Below are 15623 nucleotides of genomic sequence, written 5' to 3'. Positions count from 1 at the left end.
ACACACACACACACACACACACACACACACACACACACTCACTGACTCTTAAATATAGTAGTAATAATAACAATAATAAAAGGGCCAGGCACCACTTTCCACACACTGTTTAATTTCATTCTCACCATTCGATGTAGTAGATATTATAACCACCTCTATTTTATGAGTTGGGAAACTGAGGCTCAGACATACAGAGAAAAAGTAGCAGAACTAGGATTCAAACTGTAGGAGATGAAAACTTTTTCCTCTAGCCATCTGAGGCTCGTTGTCTGAGTCCCTGTAAATCAGACTGACAAACGAGATTAACAAGAGGAAACCCCCCCAGATATTAGCATGTGCACCAAACACACACACAGGAACATTCAGAGCTGAGTAACTCAAAGGGATGGCTAGAACTTGGGTTTATGTGGCATCTTAACAAAAGAACCATTCAGTTTTAGAAAAGTGACAAGACAAAGGAAAAGGGCTTTGAGCTTCTAGGGCAGCAAATTGTGGGAAGGCAAATACATGGGGGAACAATAGTAGATAAAAGCTAGTTTTATTGAGATTTGTTATGCTGATTCCTCTGGTGCCATATCTGAGATGATCAGGGTCTAGTGTTGTCTCCTGTGATTAACTTCTGTCCTAGAGAAGGGAGGGGAGACACCTTTACAAATTTATGACCCGCTTTTAGACAAGTAAGGGGAGGGCCGAGTTCTTTTCTTACATCTACTCCTCCTCAATTGCCTTTAGATCAAAATAATCCTATTCCTAAGTGTCATATGGGGTGGCATGCTCTGCTACCCTTCAACACTCAGGCTCGTCTAATTTCAAAGCCCAGAATTTCAAATACTGTCCAACTTCCTATTCTGTACAAGCTATCCCTGATGTTAGCTGGCTGTGGGCAATACACATCCATAGAATCAGAAGTGGGAGTTGCCTCCGTGTCCCTCTTACACCCAGGAGGCAAAGCCTGGATTAGAGGAGGCATAGCCATGGCTGGGAGGATCTGTGGAAGGGCTGGCATCAGCAAGAGGGCACATCTGGGTATCGTCTTCCGCACCTCCTCGTGTTGCTGCTGAAGGGTTCCAGTAAGCCAAGAGAGTAATCACAGGGCTGGTATAGCAGTGAATTTTATGTTCATTTCTTACTGAAATAATGTGACTGTCTTCAGAAAGATTTCACTCATAAGGCTGACCCAGTTACCTCTCTCCCTTGGTGATGTCTTCTAGTCTTTATTATTATCTAGACTGAGAATTGAGATAGCTACAGCAACAGCAATAGCAGACAGATTAGCAAATGGGATTGTTTGTTTGTTTGTTTGAACTTTCAAAACGTGTAGGTTTATTAAAGCCACGTTTTAATCGAGGCTTTTCATTTTCTTCATCTATTTTGTTTTAAACCAACATGACCAGGGCTATCAGTAGCATACTTTATGTCTATAATACAGCTTTTCCAAGATCTTTCTTCTGTGTTTGCCAGTTAATGGACTTTAATTACCCATTTCCATTAAAAAAAGAAAACGAAACAGCAGCAACAAGGCTTCAGTTTTCTACAGAACAGCCAGCCGCTGATGGTAAGGGCAGCAAGAAGCTAGAGTGGAGGTCAGAGAGGGAGGGCTGCAGCTGGATGGATGTTGGCCTCACGTTGACTCACTTCCTCATTTGTGGGGATGATAAACAACAAGCTAATTAAATTCTCTGGAAGAAGGAAGATGAGAAGGGGGAAAAAGAAGAAACGATGAAAAGGAATCCAGAAAGCATGCCACCAGTTCTTTCACATTGAAAACATACGAGTAGATGACGCAAAGGAGGTGTGCTTTCAGCTACAATGCTAGTAGCGTTAATAGAAGGCTAATATTTAGATGTGATAATAGTGATGGGTAGAATAAAGCCACGGCAGTCTTAAAGCTCTTATTTTGGGGAAAAACACGGAAGCTCCTGCAAAATAGGATGCGGTGACTGTTCTTGTGATTCATTCTATGTTCCTTTGATTTTGTGCTCTGCTTCAATAATATAGCTGTAATTGTGTCCTAACTGTGGACACTTGTACTTCTCTGATTTTAAGCAGGTGCCTCCATTAATGAGTATAGAGCACATACTGTGTGTGATTTCTCCTGTTCTACGACCAACTCCTTCCACCTCCAATCACAATCACTATTACTACTAATCTGTAATATTGATTAGGCACTCAATGGCCATGGCACTGTATGTTCTATTGCTTTTAATACTCTATTGCTTTTAATACTCACCACCGGTTTGTGAAGAAGCACAGTTAGTGAGTGTTTAAACTGGGGCTTGGGCACATCACTGACTTCAGAACCCTCACATTTCCCCCACTATCTAATATTATTGATGGGATTATAGCAATTCACTTGTAGTCTCTCTGGCCCCTTGCTTGTTAGCAAATATCTGTAAACTGGTATGTGTGTGTGTTTCTCTGTGTGCTTGTATTCTGTAGCTAACCTAACCTTCTTTTACGAAGTCTTCCATGATCTCCGATCACTTTCCACCCTTTTGAATCCATTCCATTCATTTGACACTATTTCATATAATTAATCAAGCCCTATATAAAAATACATAGCAATTGAGTCCAGTAGCATTAAACTAACATTACTGAAACCATGTATAAAAAATACTATGAGTACAGTATCACTTGTGTACTTACCGATGTCTTATTTTCTCAACAAAAACTGGAGATTTCAATGGTTGTGTTATTGTAATGTCTTTTATCTTGCAATTTGATCCTTTTCCATATAAAGGCTTATTGATTGACAGATAACTGGGCCAAGTGAAGAACTATCCTATTACTTGGTCTGAAATATTTGGATCGAAATATTTATTTGTTTTTATTATATCTCCTGTTTGTTTCATGCTATATAAACCAAATTCTTCATCATCTTGCTTATTTTATAATTTTGATTTACTGATAATTTGCATTTTTTGTTCATATTAAATCTTTCTCATGAAAAAAATTCTTGTGATGAATTCTCTTTGCCTTTATTCATTAAAATTTCTGATTTCACTTTTCTTTGTACATTTCCCTCATACATTCTCTGCATTAACAGAGCTTTCTTCATATGCACAGGGCATGCATTTCTAAATTAAGTTTCTTTCATTGGACAGGGAGGATAGCTCTCAAGTAATTACCCAAGAGGCCCTCACCAGTAGAAAAGAAACCAGAATATCTAGTAACTAGAACATACAAAATAGGGAAACCTTTATTTTCCCTGTAATTTTCATTTTAAAGATGATTGTTTATTTGCTTAATTGGTTCTGCATGAAATCCTTTTGCTCTCAATCCTTGGCATGTTGTCACTTAAAGATTGTTAGTTTTTGGTGGAAGAAAAAAGGGGAACAATTAAATATGAAAGGTGAAAAATTATAACCACAAGGGACAGCTGGAGCTTATCTGATGTGGCAATTTTCTTTTTCTGCTACAGATTTGTTGCACCTCTGTAGGGAATGAAACAAATTAGTGGCTGTGACATGAATATTCTATTTTATAAGAATTTTTATCCTTGGAATATAGTTATTTCATTCATTGTAGGGATGAATAATGCATACGATTGCAGTTCTGGCCTAGGTATAGAATCCTTCATAATGCCTTTTCTTGATGTCCATTTGATTCTCAAAAAATGCTTTTCACAGTGTTACTTTTCAGGGCCCTTGGACTTGATTAATTAAATTTTTCCACTTCACTATTCATTAACTTGATATCCAAATATTTTGAACATTCTTCACATGAATTATGACCTCACTGGATCTCCAAATTAACTTTCATTATTATACTCCTGTTCTCTTCATTTTTAATTTATTTCTAATTTATTGTTTTCTATCAAGTTCTCTTGTTCATTTTGGTTATTATAGATGATGATGTCCATTTGTAAATGAACTGTTATTAGGTTTCAGGCTTGTCATTTAGAGCTTCATTTCTTTTGTGTTCTTGTGTATGTAACTGATTGCAATCTTTGATCATTTGCTGTTAGCTTTCTGTGTTCACTAATTGTGTGAAAAAGAAGCGAAGAAAGACCCTGAGGAGAGAGGATAATGGAGTCAAAGTTCTCATTAAAGTGAAATGGGTTAAGTATCCGTGATTCTATTTTCATTCTCATAGTGGAGATTTTCTTTTCTCAGAATATGAAGAAGATTTTGAAGTAGATGAGGAGAAACAAGATGAGAACGCTAATGAAGAAGGACAGGCTGATGATCAAGTGAATGGAATGTTAAAGTCACCCTCAGACGATGAAAAAGATCATTTAGACCCTGGAAAGAAGAGTGAAACCTTGTCACAGAAGGTAGCAAATGCTGATGACAATGTGAAAGATGAGGATGATGGATGTTCTGAGAGTGAATTGGAAGAGGATAAAGAAGGCAAGTTGTTTAGCTGATCATACGACATAGGCTGTTTAACGAGTGCGTGCACTACTTTTCCTTGTATTTAGTGAGATAATCTTCTTTCAAGGGAGTGTTTAGAGCATGATTTCATAACCAGAGGCTGTTGATTCATTAGTCTTAGCTAGATATCCAAATTATGGAGTCATTCTTTAATCCTTCCTCTTTCCTTAGTTTGTTAGTATTTTACAACATGATGTCAGGTAAAACTTGTAGTGATGCATCTTCTGTTTACTTAGAAAATTATTGCTTTTTTTTTTAATCCTAAACTATTCCCTTTTACACACACACACACACACACACACACACACACACACACACCATTTTGTGGCTTTGGAAAAATGAAAAGTAGCTTGTACTCAAAGGAAAAGTTGAAGATTCCTGCCTTAGGTTCAGTTCTTTTCTCAACTTACCTTGAACACAAGATGCTGGCATATTAATAGTTTTATGGAAGGATTTACTCTCTTGGCAAAGGTGGCCTGCTCACTATCTTCAAACCTAAAATAACTCTGAATGTTCACAGGGAAAATACAGAGCTTTTCCGGTAGAGAAAGAAACCCTCATCAGCTGAGGTGTATCTTAGATTTTTAAGACCTTTCTAAAGACCCTAATTCAACAAAATAATGTCCAGTAAAAAAGGAACCCATTTGCTTTAGGCTAGAGAATGAGGCCATTATGATGACTTTTTGACTTGCTCTTCATTTTCACCTCTCAAATTTTTTTCTGTATAAAATCTAAAATATTTGAATTCAAGGACTATATTAGGATAATATAAAATAAGAATAAATTAAGTAGTCAAGTAATCACAAGAGCAAATATTTATAGTTCCATTCTCTTCAAGAAAGAATTCCAGCAAACCTGTCCATAATTTCATGCACACATATACAAGGCAATAATATAAAGAAGCTATGTAAAGTAAAAGAGAAGACAATTATACTGGTAACCATAGATGGGATCATGACTATGCTTGAACTACAAATTTAATCCTAAGCTTCCTGACAGTCAAAATAAAGAAGGCAGCAAAATGTAAACATTTAGAATGATGTTAACTGTCAGTAAACTTGAAAACAAGGTTTGCTATCATTTTTATTACAGTTGAAAGAACTACTCATGACTGGTTAATATAGCCAAGCATTGAAGTATTTTTTTGTAAAGTTTTAAACTGGGTCTTCTCTATAATTTCTCTTAATACTTAAAATTTTCTGTTTCTAGGTGTGCCTAATATATAAACTCTTTTCTCAATTTGAATGTGAATGTTGGACTTAAGTTTATGTTCCTGTGTGGCATAGAGAAAGTTAAAGAATTCTATGGAAAGTGATGTCACCTGAATAAATTTTAAAAGAAACCATACAAGTGACTTGAACTTGGAAAAGGATAGCAAGTGTGTTTGCATTTAAATATAATTGGTTCAAAACACAAAGGACTCAATTTTTTAATGTCTTCAGTAATGGTGCAGGATTGTCAAATGTTGATTTCATAAAGATTCAGTACATTCTGTCAATATGTGGTCATCTGGGGATTATTTTTGTGCTATACAAGCACCTTGCTTTCTTGGGATCAAATGGATTTTTTTAAAGAAAGAGTAGCTTTTTATGTTCAAACAGAGGATCTAGGCAGCACTTGATCTTCCTTGGAGTAAAAGCTTTAATCGTTTAGACCTGTAATTATTGAATAACTGACAGTAATATGTACGCTTTAACAATGAATACTGTTTACTTATAAATACTTGGAATCTTGTGTTTGGAAAGACATTCCATAGGTATTGTTTATTAAGATTCTATTTTGTGCTAAGCACTGTGTTAAATATTTTACATGAATTATTTGATTTACCTCAAACAACCTTAAACAAGCAGGTACTTTTTCTTTTTTATCTCCATTTTATGAATAAGTGAACTGGGAAATGGTGAAATTAAATAATTCACACAACCAGGAAAGTGGTGGAGCCAAGACACAAATATTACCCAACTTCAGAGACTGACTTTGGAAAAAAAAATGTTTCCCCAAATCAGAATATATCCATTTATTTACAATTAAAACAAATACACCCAATAAAAGGATTATGCTTCCTTAAGTATACATTTTAGGGGCATTTATTGTGAGCTCTTCATCTTATCCTATTCTCTAGCCTCTGTTTTTTTTTATTTATTTTTTTTATTTTAAAACAAAGGAAATAAGAATGGACATTTCTAGTTTTGCCCAAGTTTATGTTTCTCCTCCCTGGATGGACTTCCCAGTCTTCTCCCAGACCTTTGGCTCAGTTCCAGCTCATCCCCCTCTTCATCATGACACTTTCCTACTTCGACAGCCTTCACTGAGCTCTCTCTTTTATGACACTGTCATTCATTCAGTAGTTCGTTTTTCACTTATTGTTTCATGTGGGTTAATTTTTGCCCCTCAAGTTATTTAAACAACTTGATAATATATGCATGAATTACACGATGAAAGATAGAATTGTATCTTGTCTTTGTTATTCCTCACAGGGGGGATTACCTAAAAGGTATTTTGTAAATATTAAGCAATTACTTGATTTTTTTTTTAACACTAAGAATACTATGGTACTTTTGTTAGTGCCATGATATCTAGTTATATTTATGCTATGTGATTATTCTTGGAATTTCATTGAAAAACATTGTATAGAAATCACTGCAGTATGTAGATATAGAATATAGAATATTTTAAATAGGTATGAAATAAAAGCTATTAGAACATATAAAATCGAGTCCGTAAATGTTGGGGAATTTAAAAGCCAAAAATTAAATTGGTCAACAATTTTATTTTGTTGTTTCAATAATGAGATAATTAAGCCATCCTTTTAGCGCTTCTTTGCATCCTTGGAATTTACATTAAAAGTTTGCCATTACTTTGATGTAAAATCCCATTCTTTATTACTCTTTCTTTTCTCCACCTCCAGGCTCTTTTATTTTTCCATCCCTTTATTTTGATAACCTGACCTTATGTTATTTAAAAACATGCCTTTTAGCATGTGGAACATCACAAGTAGAGATTTCATCCAGCAAACGCCTAGCACGTATTAAAAATGATAATGACATGATGGAGTCCTTGGAGCACTCTATGTAAAAGCCAGACAGCATTTCATCTTTAAAAGTGTAAGAGGCAGATTGTGACCACTGAATCCCAGACACCAGTACATCCTTTTTATTGACATGATTAAGAACCTTGCTGTTAGTATTTGGATGTGTTTCATTTGAACCTGCCCGCACCTGTTCCCAGAGGGCAAACAATTGCCCAGGCTGTCACTCTCGTGACAAGTTGGCCCCATTTAAACTGCCAGCTAACAATTGCGTGGCCTGCCTTGATGAATACACTGTGCTGAGCAGCCTGTGGGTGATAGAGTGCCAGGGACTGGGAGCTGACGAAGTGAAGACCCTGGTTTAGGAATGATGTGTGAGACTTCCCATCGTTTAAAAAGAAGGACAGCTTACTTTTCTCTGCATGTGTGTTGGCAGCCCCAGGCACTAATTCACCAGTTGAAGAAATATTGTGGTCGATGAATGTTATAAGGTTAAGGTGAAAGTGTCACGTCACTGAGAATATACTTTCATACTTTTATGGGCAGTTTGGATGATAGTGACTGTGACTAAGAGGTAAAGACTAAGTAGCTCCTTATGAGAAAGGTGTGAGAGGGCGAGGGAGGTGGGGAGAGGGAATTTGTTCCCAGAATACAAAGAAAAGGACTTAAGAATTAAAGCAAATATTTTTTTCTAGTAAGAAGCACAACACTTCACTTGTGCTCTTTTCCAGTCTATTAAAGAAGTAGGCCTCATAGAATTTTAAAATCCCAGAGTCACACAAATATTCTGTTTACTTGACTTCCTGACTGCAAGAATCCCACTCTTCGTTTCTCTTCCTGGCTACGGGCTTGGAGAGATGAAGGACGTCTGCTCCTTCCGTGTTGAAATTACACGTGCTGTGAGACCACTCTGCAAACTTCAGAGTAACTTATCTGGTTCTTGGGCCAGAGAGGATTAGGGGAAGATTGTAGGAGGTCTTCTTATCTAAGTCTATATGCGTGATTTTTGCACGATTAGCCAAACTTTCATTTTGCATAATGGTAAGAATTCCTCAATCTATATTCACTTTCCAGTTGTAGGGAGTCATAGTTTTCATGTGAATACTTAAGTGAAGCAGCATCTTTTAGTTCACATAAAATACTTTTCCATGAGTTATTTCTCTGTACAGTTTTGAATCTGCCTTGAACATCGCAAAGACACTGCCCAGGTACCCAGTAAAATCTTGTGGAATGCACAGCTGATTGACTAGTGGATAAATGTAAGAAGACTTAGGTAGCACAATGTGACACATGAGTTGATCATATTCTCAGTATTTTAAGTATTCATTTTAAGTTTATAAAGTGCAATGAAATGTAAATGTGGAGGAACTTCATTTTTTCTTTTCTTCCTGCTATCTCTACATTTACCTATAGATATTTATTCTTGCAAAGTAATGTATATGCTTGTCTCATTGATGAATTGAGTAATGAATTCTCAGTATGAGGACATATGCTCTCCCATATGACAAATAACTAGCTACTGTTCATTGCTGGAATTTAATGATTTCTACTTCTACGTTCATGAGGCATACATACATTCATTCAACAATATTGAGTACAAAACACTTGTGTAATTTGGTGTTCTTGTACATGAACATATTGACTGAACCACAGTATCTAATAGAAAATATAAATAAATTTTTATGGACTTGAGTATAATCAAGACAGAAGTACTAATACAATTAACAGTATAAATATAAATTGATGTGTCATGGTTAATTAGAAGAAAATTGGAGCAGCATTTAAGCAGATTTTGCTGTGAACCCTTGGCCTAAGGAATGGGAAAAAGAGACATAATTCATATTAAAGCTCAGAAAAGTACTGGGTCCACTGGGTTGGGATACATGGTATTGTCATTGGGATGATCTAAATTTTTAACTGAATTTATGTATTTTGAGTCTGTACACTTAAATTGAGGTGTATGTATTGGCTTTAAGCTAGTAAACCAGAAACAAAATAGTTAAAAATCAGGACACTAATAGAGGAAATGGTGAATTTAAACTGTGATAAAATCCTGGTGCATGCTAGGGGGTGAGGAAATGATTGAGAACTAAGGTCAGGGCTTATAATTGGTTCAAAACAGTATAGCAGCAGCTTCTGAGAGAGCTATCCTGAGTCACTGTTAGGAGAATGAACAAATAACTTAATAAAGCAGTTGCTTTGTTGTGCTCATGCAAAAGGAAGCAGTATCCATCTAGAGCAGCGGTTCTCAACCTTCCTAATGCCGCGACCCCTTAATACAGATCCTCATGTTGTGGTGACCCCCAACCATAAAATTATTTTCGTTGCTACTCTATAACTGTAATTTTGCTACTGTTCTGAATCATAATGTAAATATCTTTTTGTTTTCCGATGGTCTTAGGCGACCCCTGTGAAAGGGTCATTCGACCCCTAAAGGGGTCATGACCCACAGATTGAGAACCGCAGATCTAGAGTGTGGAAGCAGAGACCTGCCTACCTTTTTCTTTATTGTATCTTTAATACCTAGATCATTGCCTGACACATAGGAAGTGCTCAATATGGATTTAATGAATGAACCTATGTAAGTTGGTAGGAAGGTGAAGGACCATTCTGAGCCTCGGCTATGAGGAGGGAGAGCAGAGTTCATCCTGAATTTGCTGTGCAGGAGTGATGTTGACTGTGAGTGTGTGTGTGGTTGTTGCCCTTAGGTGTATATCAAGTTGGATAGGCAGGCAGTATAAACATTGGAGATTACTGGTGTGTGTGTGTGTGTGTGTGTGTGTGTGTGTGTGTATGTGTGTGTGTGTGTTTGTGTGTTTAATTTTTGTGATTAAGTGACAAATAACTAAATTACATATATTTTCATACACATAGCATCATGGTTAGTATTATAAATAAACCATGGAAGGTTTTGACAGCTGTCTTTTGCTTTGTATTCATATTGTGTGCCTCAGAGTGTATTAAATGGACTTTGTCTGGGTTCTAGAGTAGTGGAAAAAAATGAGAAGGACCACTAGAGATATAAAAGGGAGGGAAGACTATGAATTCCATGAATTCTGATGTTTGTAGAGCAGTATTTTCCTTTTGACATCCTGGAGTGCTAACGGTGGGAAGTTAGCTAAGAGAAGCCATAGTGGGTCCGTGAGAATAGATGCTCTCTGTTTGCAGGCCATTTGGCAGGGGGAGGGGTCTGGGTTTTACTATAGTGGGTCATCAAAAAAACAAAAGTTTTATAAAACTTGCTACTTTATAGCTAATAGCCATTGAATATTATTTAACTTCACTAAGCCTTATGTTCTAGAAGATCTAGAACAATCTAGAAAAATAAGATAAATAACTATTCCATGAGATCAAATGAGATGCTTATAAAGTGCTTACCTAAGTGATTGGTACACATGTACATAATCATGATCAAGGTTTGTCTTCTTTTCCTTAATATATAAATGGTAACTGTGATTACTATTCTTAATATAATGTACAGAATAACTTCATAAGAAAGAAATTTATTAGGATATACTTAGCATGTATGACTTCACAGAGGGAAGAAAATCTGAAAGTCATAAAGAAATTATTACATAATTTGATTAGGTTATATTTTTGTCATGTAATTTCTACAATGATTTATAGAGATCAAGTAGAATTATCCCCATTTTACAGCCAAGAACACAGAGGCTTCGAGAAGTTAAATAGCATAGCCAAAGTCAAAGCTAGTAAGTAGCCAAGTTAAGCCTTGGAACACCTAGCTTTGTCTTACAGAAAAACATATTATTTTTTTCTCAAGCTCATGTTGTGTAAAATAGTAGTGATGCAGAAGAAGGAACAGTTATCAGTGACATGGAAAGAGAAGGCATTGAAAAATTTAGGGACTGTCTGAATGTGGAGAGAGAAAAGTCAGAGATTCTGCTTAGGACATGGAACCATGGCACCAGACTTGCTGGCTTTGGTCAAGGACCCAGGCAACAGGTGCAGATCATTTCTTTACCAGGAGCAGATTCTTTTAATGTCAGCACCTGCAGGGAACACTGGAGAGGCAAATGGAATTGGGTGGGAGATGGAGTTAATTACCAATATGCCTCTAACATTACTTTTTCCCTCCTAGTGATAAAAAATTTTGCATCTGTGCCCTGAAAGTTCCTTTCTATAAAAAGATCCTTTCTATAAAAAACTTGCTTTATTTCTAAGAGAATAAATAAAATTTGTGTTGAAAATCCCATTCCATGGCCCTAAAGCATTTTGAACTTTTTTGTAGGCAATGTCTTGCCCCAGTCTCTGTATGAAAATGAGAATAAGAAATGAGAGTGAAACAAAATTATATGACTAGTTTAGAGAGAAATTTGAAAACTGAAATAAGTTTACGTGGGAGGTCATGTACCCTCGCCACTTCGCGGCCAATCATTCTCTAAAGGACTGCCTCAAAATTGATCCAGAGTGTGTTTCGGTGATGTGAAATAAAATAATACAATTAGTAGAAGCTACTAAAGAAATATAGAGGAGCACTTATATTTTTATTATGTGAACAACTTTCAGAGCTAAAAGTAAGAATCATCATGACAATATTAAGTGGGTTGATAAGAATATTTTTGGAACTGCAGAACAAGGGTAACACTATGTTACCCTTGTGCTAATTGTGCAATTAATGAAAGGCATTGATCAAACCACTAGCAAACAGGAGTTGTTTTTCATAATAAATAGATAAATGTGAGATGCTGAAGAGAGGGGGAGATCATAGTCCCTACATTTTCTGAACTAGCACAAATAACATAGAGAACAATGGTCCTTGATCTGCTATGTTCCCTACAGAGAGACAGCATATCCAGATTTCATAAAATGGAAATAAAGAATGAGCGGCTGAAGTATGTGATTCCTTTGAGAAACAGTGGTCATCTGGTGCCTGTCAAGGTAGTTGGGAGATAAGAATAACTGGAATTGTACTTAAGGGTTTCTGTTGCTTAAAGGCTTTTCAGAGTTTGTTTTTTACTGCTGTGGCGCAGCAGTAAAAAGAGTCTCTCGAATCTTTGTGGAAACTCTGATATGTCCCTGAGACTATACTTGAAATGATAAGACCTGTCATGGAGAGCCGCTGGGGCTGGAGGGACCAAGGAAAGAGGATAAGAGGAAAGGCAGGTATTTCTTCCCTTAAACTGCATCAGCCAAGACAGCCATCTGTACAGCTGCCATGCAGAAATAAAAGAAACAGAAAAAAGAGTAAGGAGCACACAGAGAAGAGAACATAAGAAAGCTAAGCAGCATATAAGTGTAGGATATTTCATTTGAATATATATTCTATAAAAAACAATTATAAACACAGATATATTGGTTGAAACATCACAAACAAGTTTGTATTTCCTGCTCCATAACAGTGTATGCTGTGACTTTTCAGTTGTACATCTTCCTCATTGAGATTCAGTGTGTATGTTATTTTCTTGGAGATTTTTGAAAGTTTTTGGGGTAGTAAGTACTAAACCATTTTTGGCTATGGTAAGTCTCTGGACTGCATATCCATACTATTACGTAAGTGCACTTTCTAGATCCCCTAGAATGTCTTTTACAGATTCTCTGTGTCCACCCCAGCTTCTCCACCCTTCGGCACCCTTCTGCACTCTTCAGAGAATAGCCATGAGCTCCTGGAGTTGTTCTACCCTCAGGCACAAAGAGCCTGGAAGTGCCAAGGAAGTTAGGTCCCCCGAGGGTGGCCGGTAGCCATGTCTAATTGGAGCAGGGTATGAAAGCCCAACCTCTTCCTCAAGGGAGGAAAATTTTTAATATAATTTAGACTTCAGAGATCCCTATGGGATTAGACTGAGGTTGAGATGTTTCTTGAAATAGCTCTCTTAATTGACTCCTTCCCTTCCCTGCCCTGTTCCCTAACACTTGTAAGAATTTCTCCTGGAGCATTTCCTTAATATATCACTTGCATGTGAATTCTCATCTCAGCATCTGCTTCTGGGGAACCCAGAATAAGACAACAACAACTCCTACATGCACACATGCACAACCATCATCTTAAACTATTTATTACATGTTTAGGTATTATGCAAATGTATAGATCTTCTTACCATACACAGCTACCAGGGTTACTAGTGTGGTGGGCGTTACAGAAGATAAAAATTTTAATTTTATGCACAGCGAATACTGTGGCTATCCAAGACAATAAGGAAATAAGTGTTCTTGCTGAGCAAGTAAAAGATAATTCAATTTCTTCTATAACAAAATACTAGATAATTACAAAGGGTTTCCTATAAAATGGCTTTCAAAAACTAAACAAAGTTTGTTTTTAGTTACATGTGATTTCCTGTTGAAAACTTCTATAGACTCACAGATTACATAGTTTGGTTTTTTTTTGGGGGGCTTTTGTGTTTTTTGTTGTTTTTCATGACAACTATGTAGAATATATGGGAAAACTATCAAATGTATTAAACTATATTGAACAATTTTAGGATGATTAATTAACATAATTCCCACAACTAAACCAATTACTTTACAGAAAAACAATGATGTCATCATTTTTTTTTATTTGTAGATATAAAAAGTGCTTCATCATCTTCATCCAGAAGTCACCCATATTCTAGCTGCAGTGACAGTGAATCTGCACTGGGGGACAGGGAAGCACATGTTGAAAACAGTCCCGATGAAAGCGCCAGAAGTTCATCTTCTCAGGATTTGAGTGGAAATGATGAGCTAGGAAAACCCCACCTTCCAACTAAGGATTTCTTAAAAATCAAAATTGAAGACCATGAAATAATAAAGGGAGATGTGGAGACCACGCCTCTGCCCACAGATGAAAGCTTGGAGAATGTTCTGAAAGAAGAAACTGAGAAAGGAACCCAAGTGATTGCAAAAGGCACATCTGAGAAGTCCAGGGGACAGCTTTCCAAGGAAGAAAAGGAAAATTATAAGAGTAAGCTTTGGAAAGGAAGCACTGCTAAGGTGAAAGACAAAAAGGCAGGTCCCTGTAATGTGGAGAAAGGTGGTAAGTATGGCCGTTGAGTTGTCCTGCCATTGTCCTCATGCATGGAAGCTGATTTGGTCATTGCATTCTGCCAAAGCTTGGGAAATACTATTGTGATAATGCCAGAGGGATTCAATTTTTTTCCTATTTCTCTTTGTCACGTAATCGTACATGTATTTTCAGCTTGCTGTTTTCCTTCTATTGCATTTTAAAAATTACTTGATAATTCTTACACAGCCTGTTTCCTATACTTTGTAAATTTCTTCCTATGGTAATTCTATCTCAAGAATCAAATAAAACACGATAGATGCCTTGAAGGCAAGGGTGTGTGTGGCTTTTTAGAAGTTATTTAATACCAGCAATGTTATTTGTTCTTAGCTATATGTGTGTGTGTGTGTGTGTGTATGTGTATGTGTNTATATATATATATATATATATATATATATATATATATATATGGCTAACATTGATAGGTGTTTACTACTTCTAAACATATATTAACTCATCTGAGCCTCACAATAGCTCATTATTCTCATGAGTTGGTTCTTTTATCATTATCTTCTTTTTACAGATGACAAAATTGTGTCTTGGAGAGGTTAAGTAAATTGGTAAGGATTATACAGCTAATAAGCATTCTTATAATTTGAATTCAGGCAGAGTGGTTCCAGTTTCTAAAAATGTCCAATTTTATCTGTGCAATGGGAATTTAGATTTAGATAAAAATATGAAAATTTAATAGACAACTCTAAACTTTATTTTTAGTTTTCTGAAGCTGAGAAACTCCCCCATCCAGGAGGTTTCTGGGTGTGTAGGACAGTTCCATTTGACATGGGAAGAGGGAGGAACATCTCAGGATAAGCAGGTCCTAGTACGTGAGTCATATGAAAGGTCTGATACCTTTCCCTACTTTAGGAGGACAGTTAAAGGACTAAGTTGTGTCCTGTGAACAGTCGGATTGTGCCTGCCAGACATTTGGCTCTCATGTAGCACCCTGGGCCCTGTAACTTGTATCTCAATCCTTTTCCTGCTCTCTCTCGTCTGTTTCCCCCACCTACAAGGTGGGCATTCTCCTTAATTCCAAGATAAAATTTGTTTTCACATTTAGCTATTACTAAAATCCATCTGTGTTTTAAAAGCTATGAATACTTTTAATGTCTATAACATTTTTTTTTTTTTTTTAGAATTTGAAAAGCTGTTATTAAACCACTGGGCCCTCATGTAGGAATTGAGGATGATGAATAGTTATCCTTCAATTCAACCATTATTATTA

The 15623-nt window shown here is 36.4% G+C and overlaps 1 protein-coding gene across 2 annotated transcripts in view; it reads left to right on the top strand.

Moving 5' to 3' along the window:
- Positions 1 to 15623, top strand: part of ERICH3 (glutamate rich 3) — a 101500-nt gene that overhangs the window by 67953 nt on the left and 17924 nt on the right. For both annotated transcript variants that reach the window (XM_019644053.1, XM_019644052.1), the window contains 2 exons: positions 4116 to 4352; positions 13925 to 14374. In XM_019644053.1, the coding sequence (XP_019499598.1) occupies positions 4116 to 4352; positions 13925 to 14374 (687 nt within the window). The remainder of the gene's footprint in view (positions 1 to 4115; positions 4353 to 13924; positions 14375 to 15623) is intronic.

This window comes from Hipposideros armiger, unplaced genomic scaffold (genome assembly GCF_001890085.2).
Source record: "Hipposideros armiger isolate ML-2016 unplaced genomic scaffold, ASM189008v1 scaffold_84, whole genome shotgun sequence".
Taxonomy (NCBI): Eukaryota; Metazoa; Chordata; class Mammalia; order Chiroptera; family Hipposideridae; genus Hipposideros; species Hipposideros armiger.
Note: the sequence above shows the minus strand (reverse complement) of the source record. Positions and strands in the feature narration are given on the sequence as shown.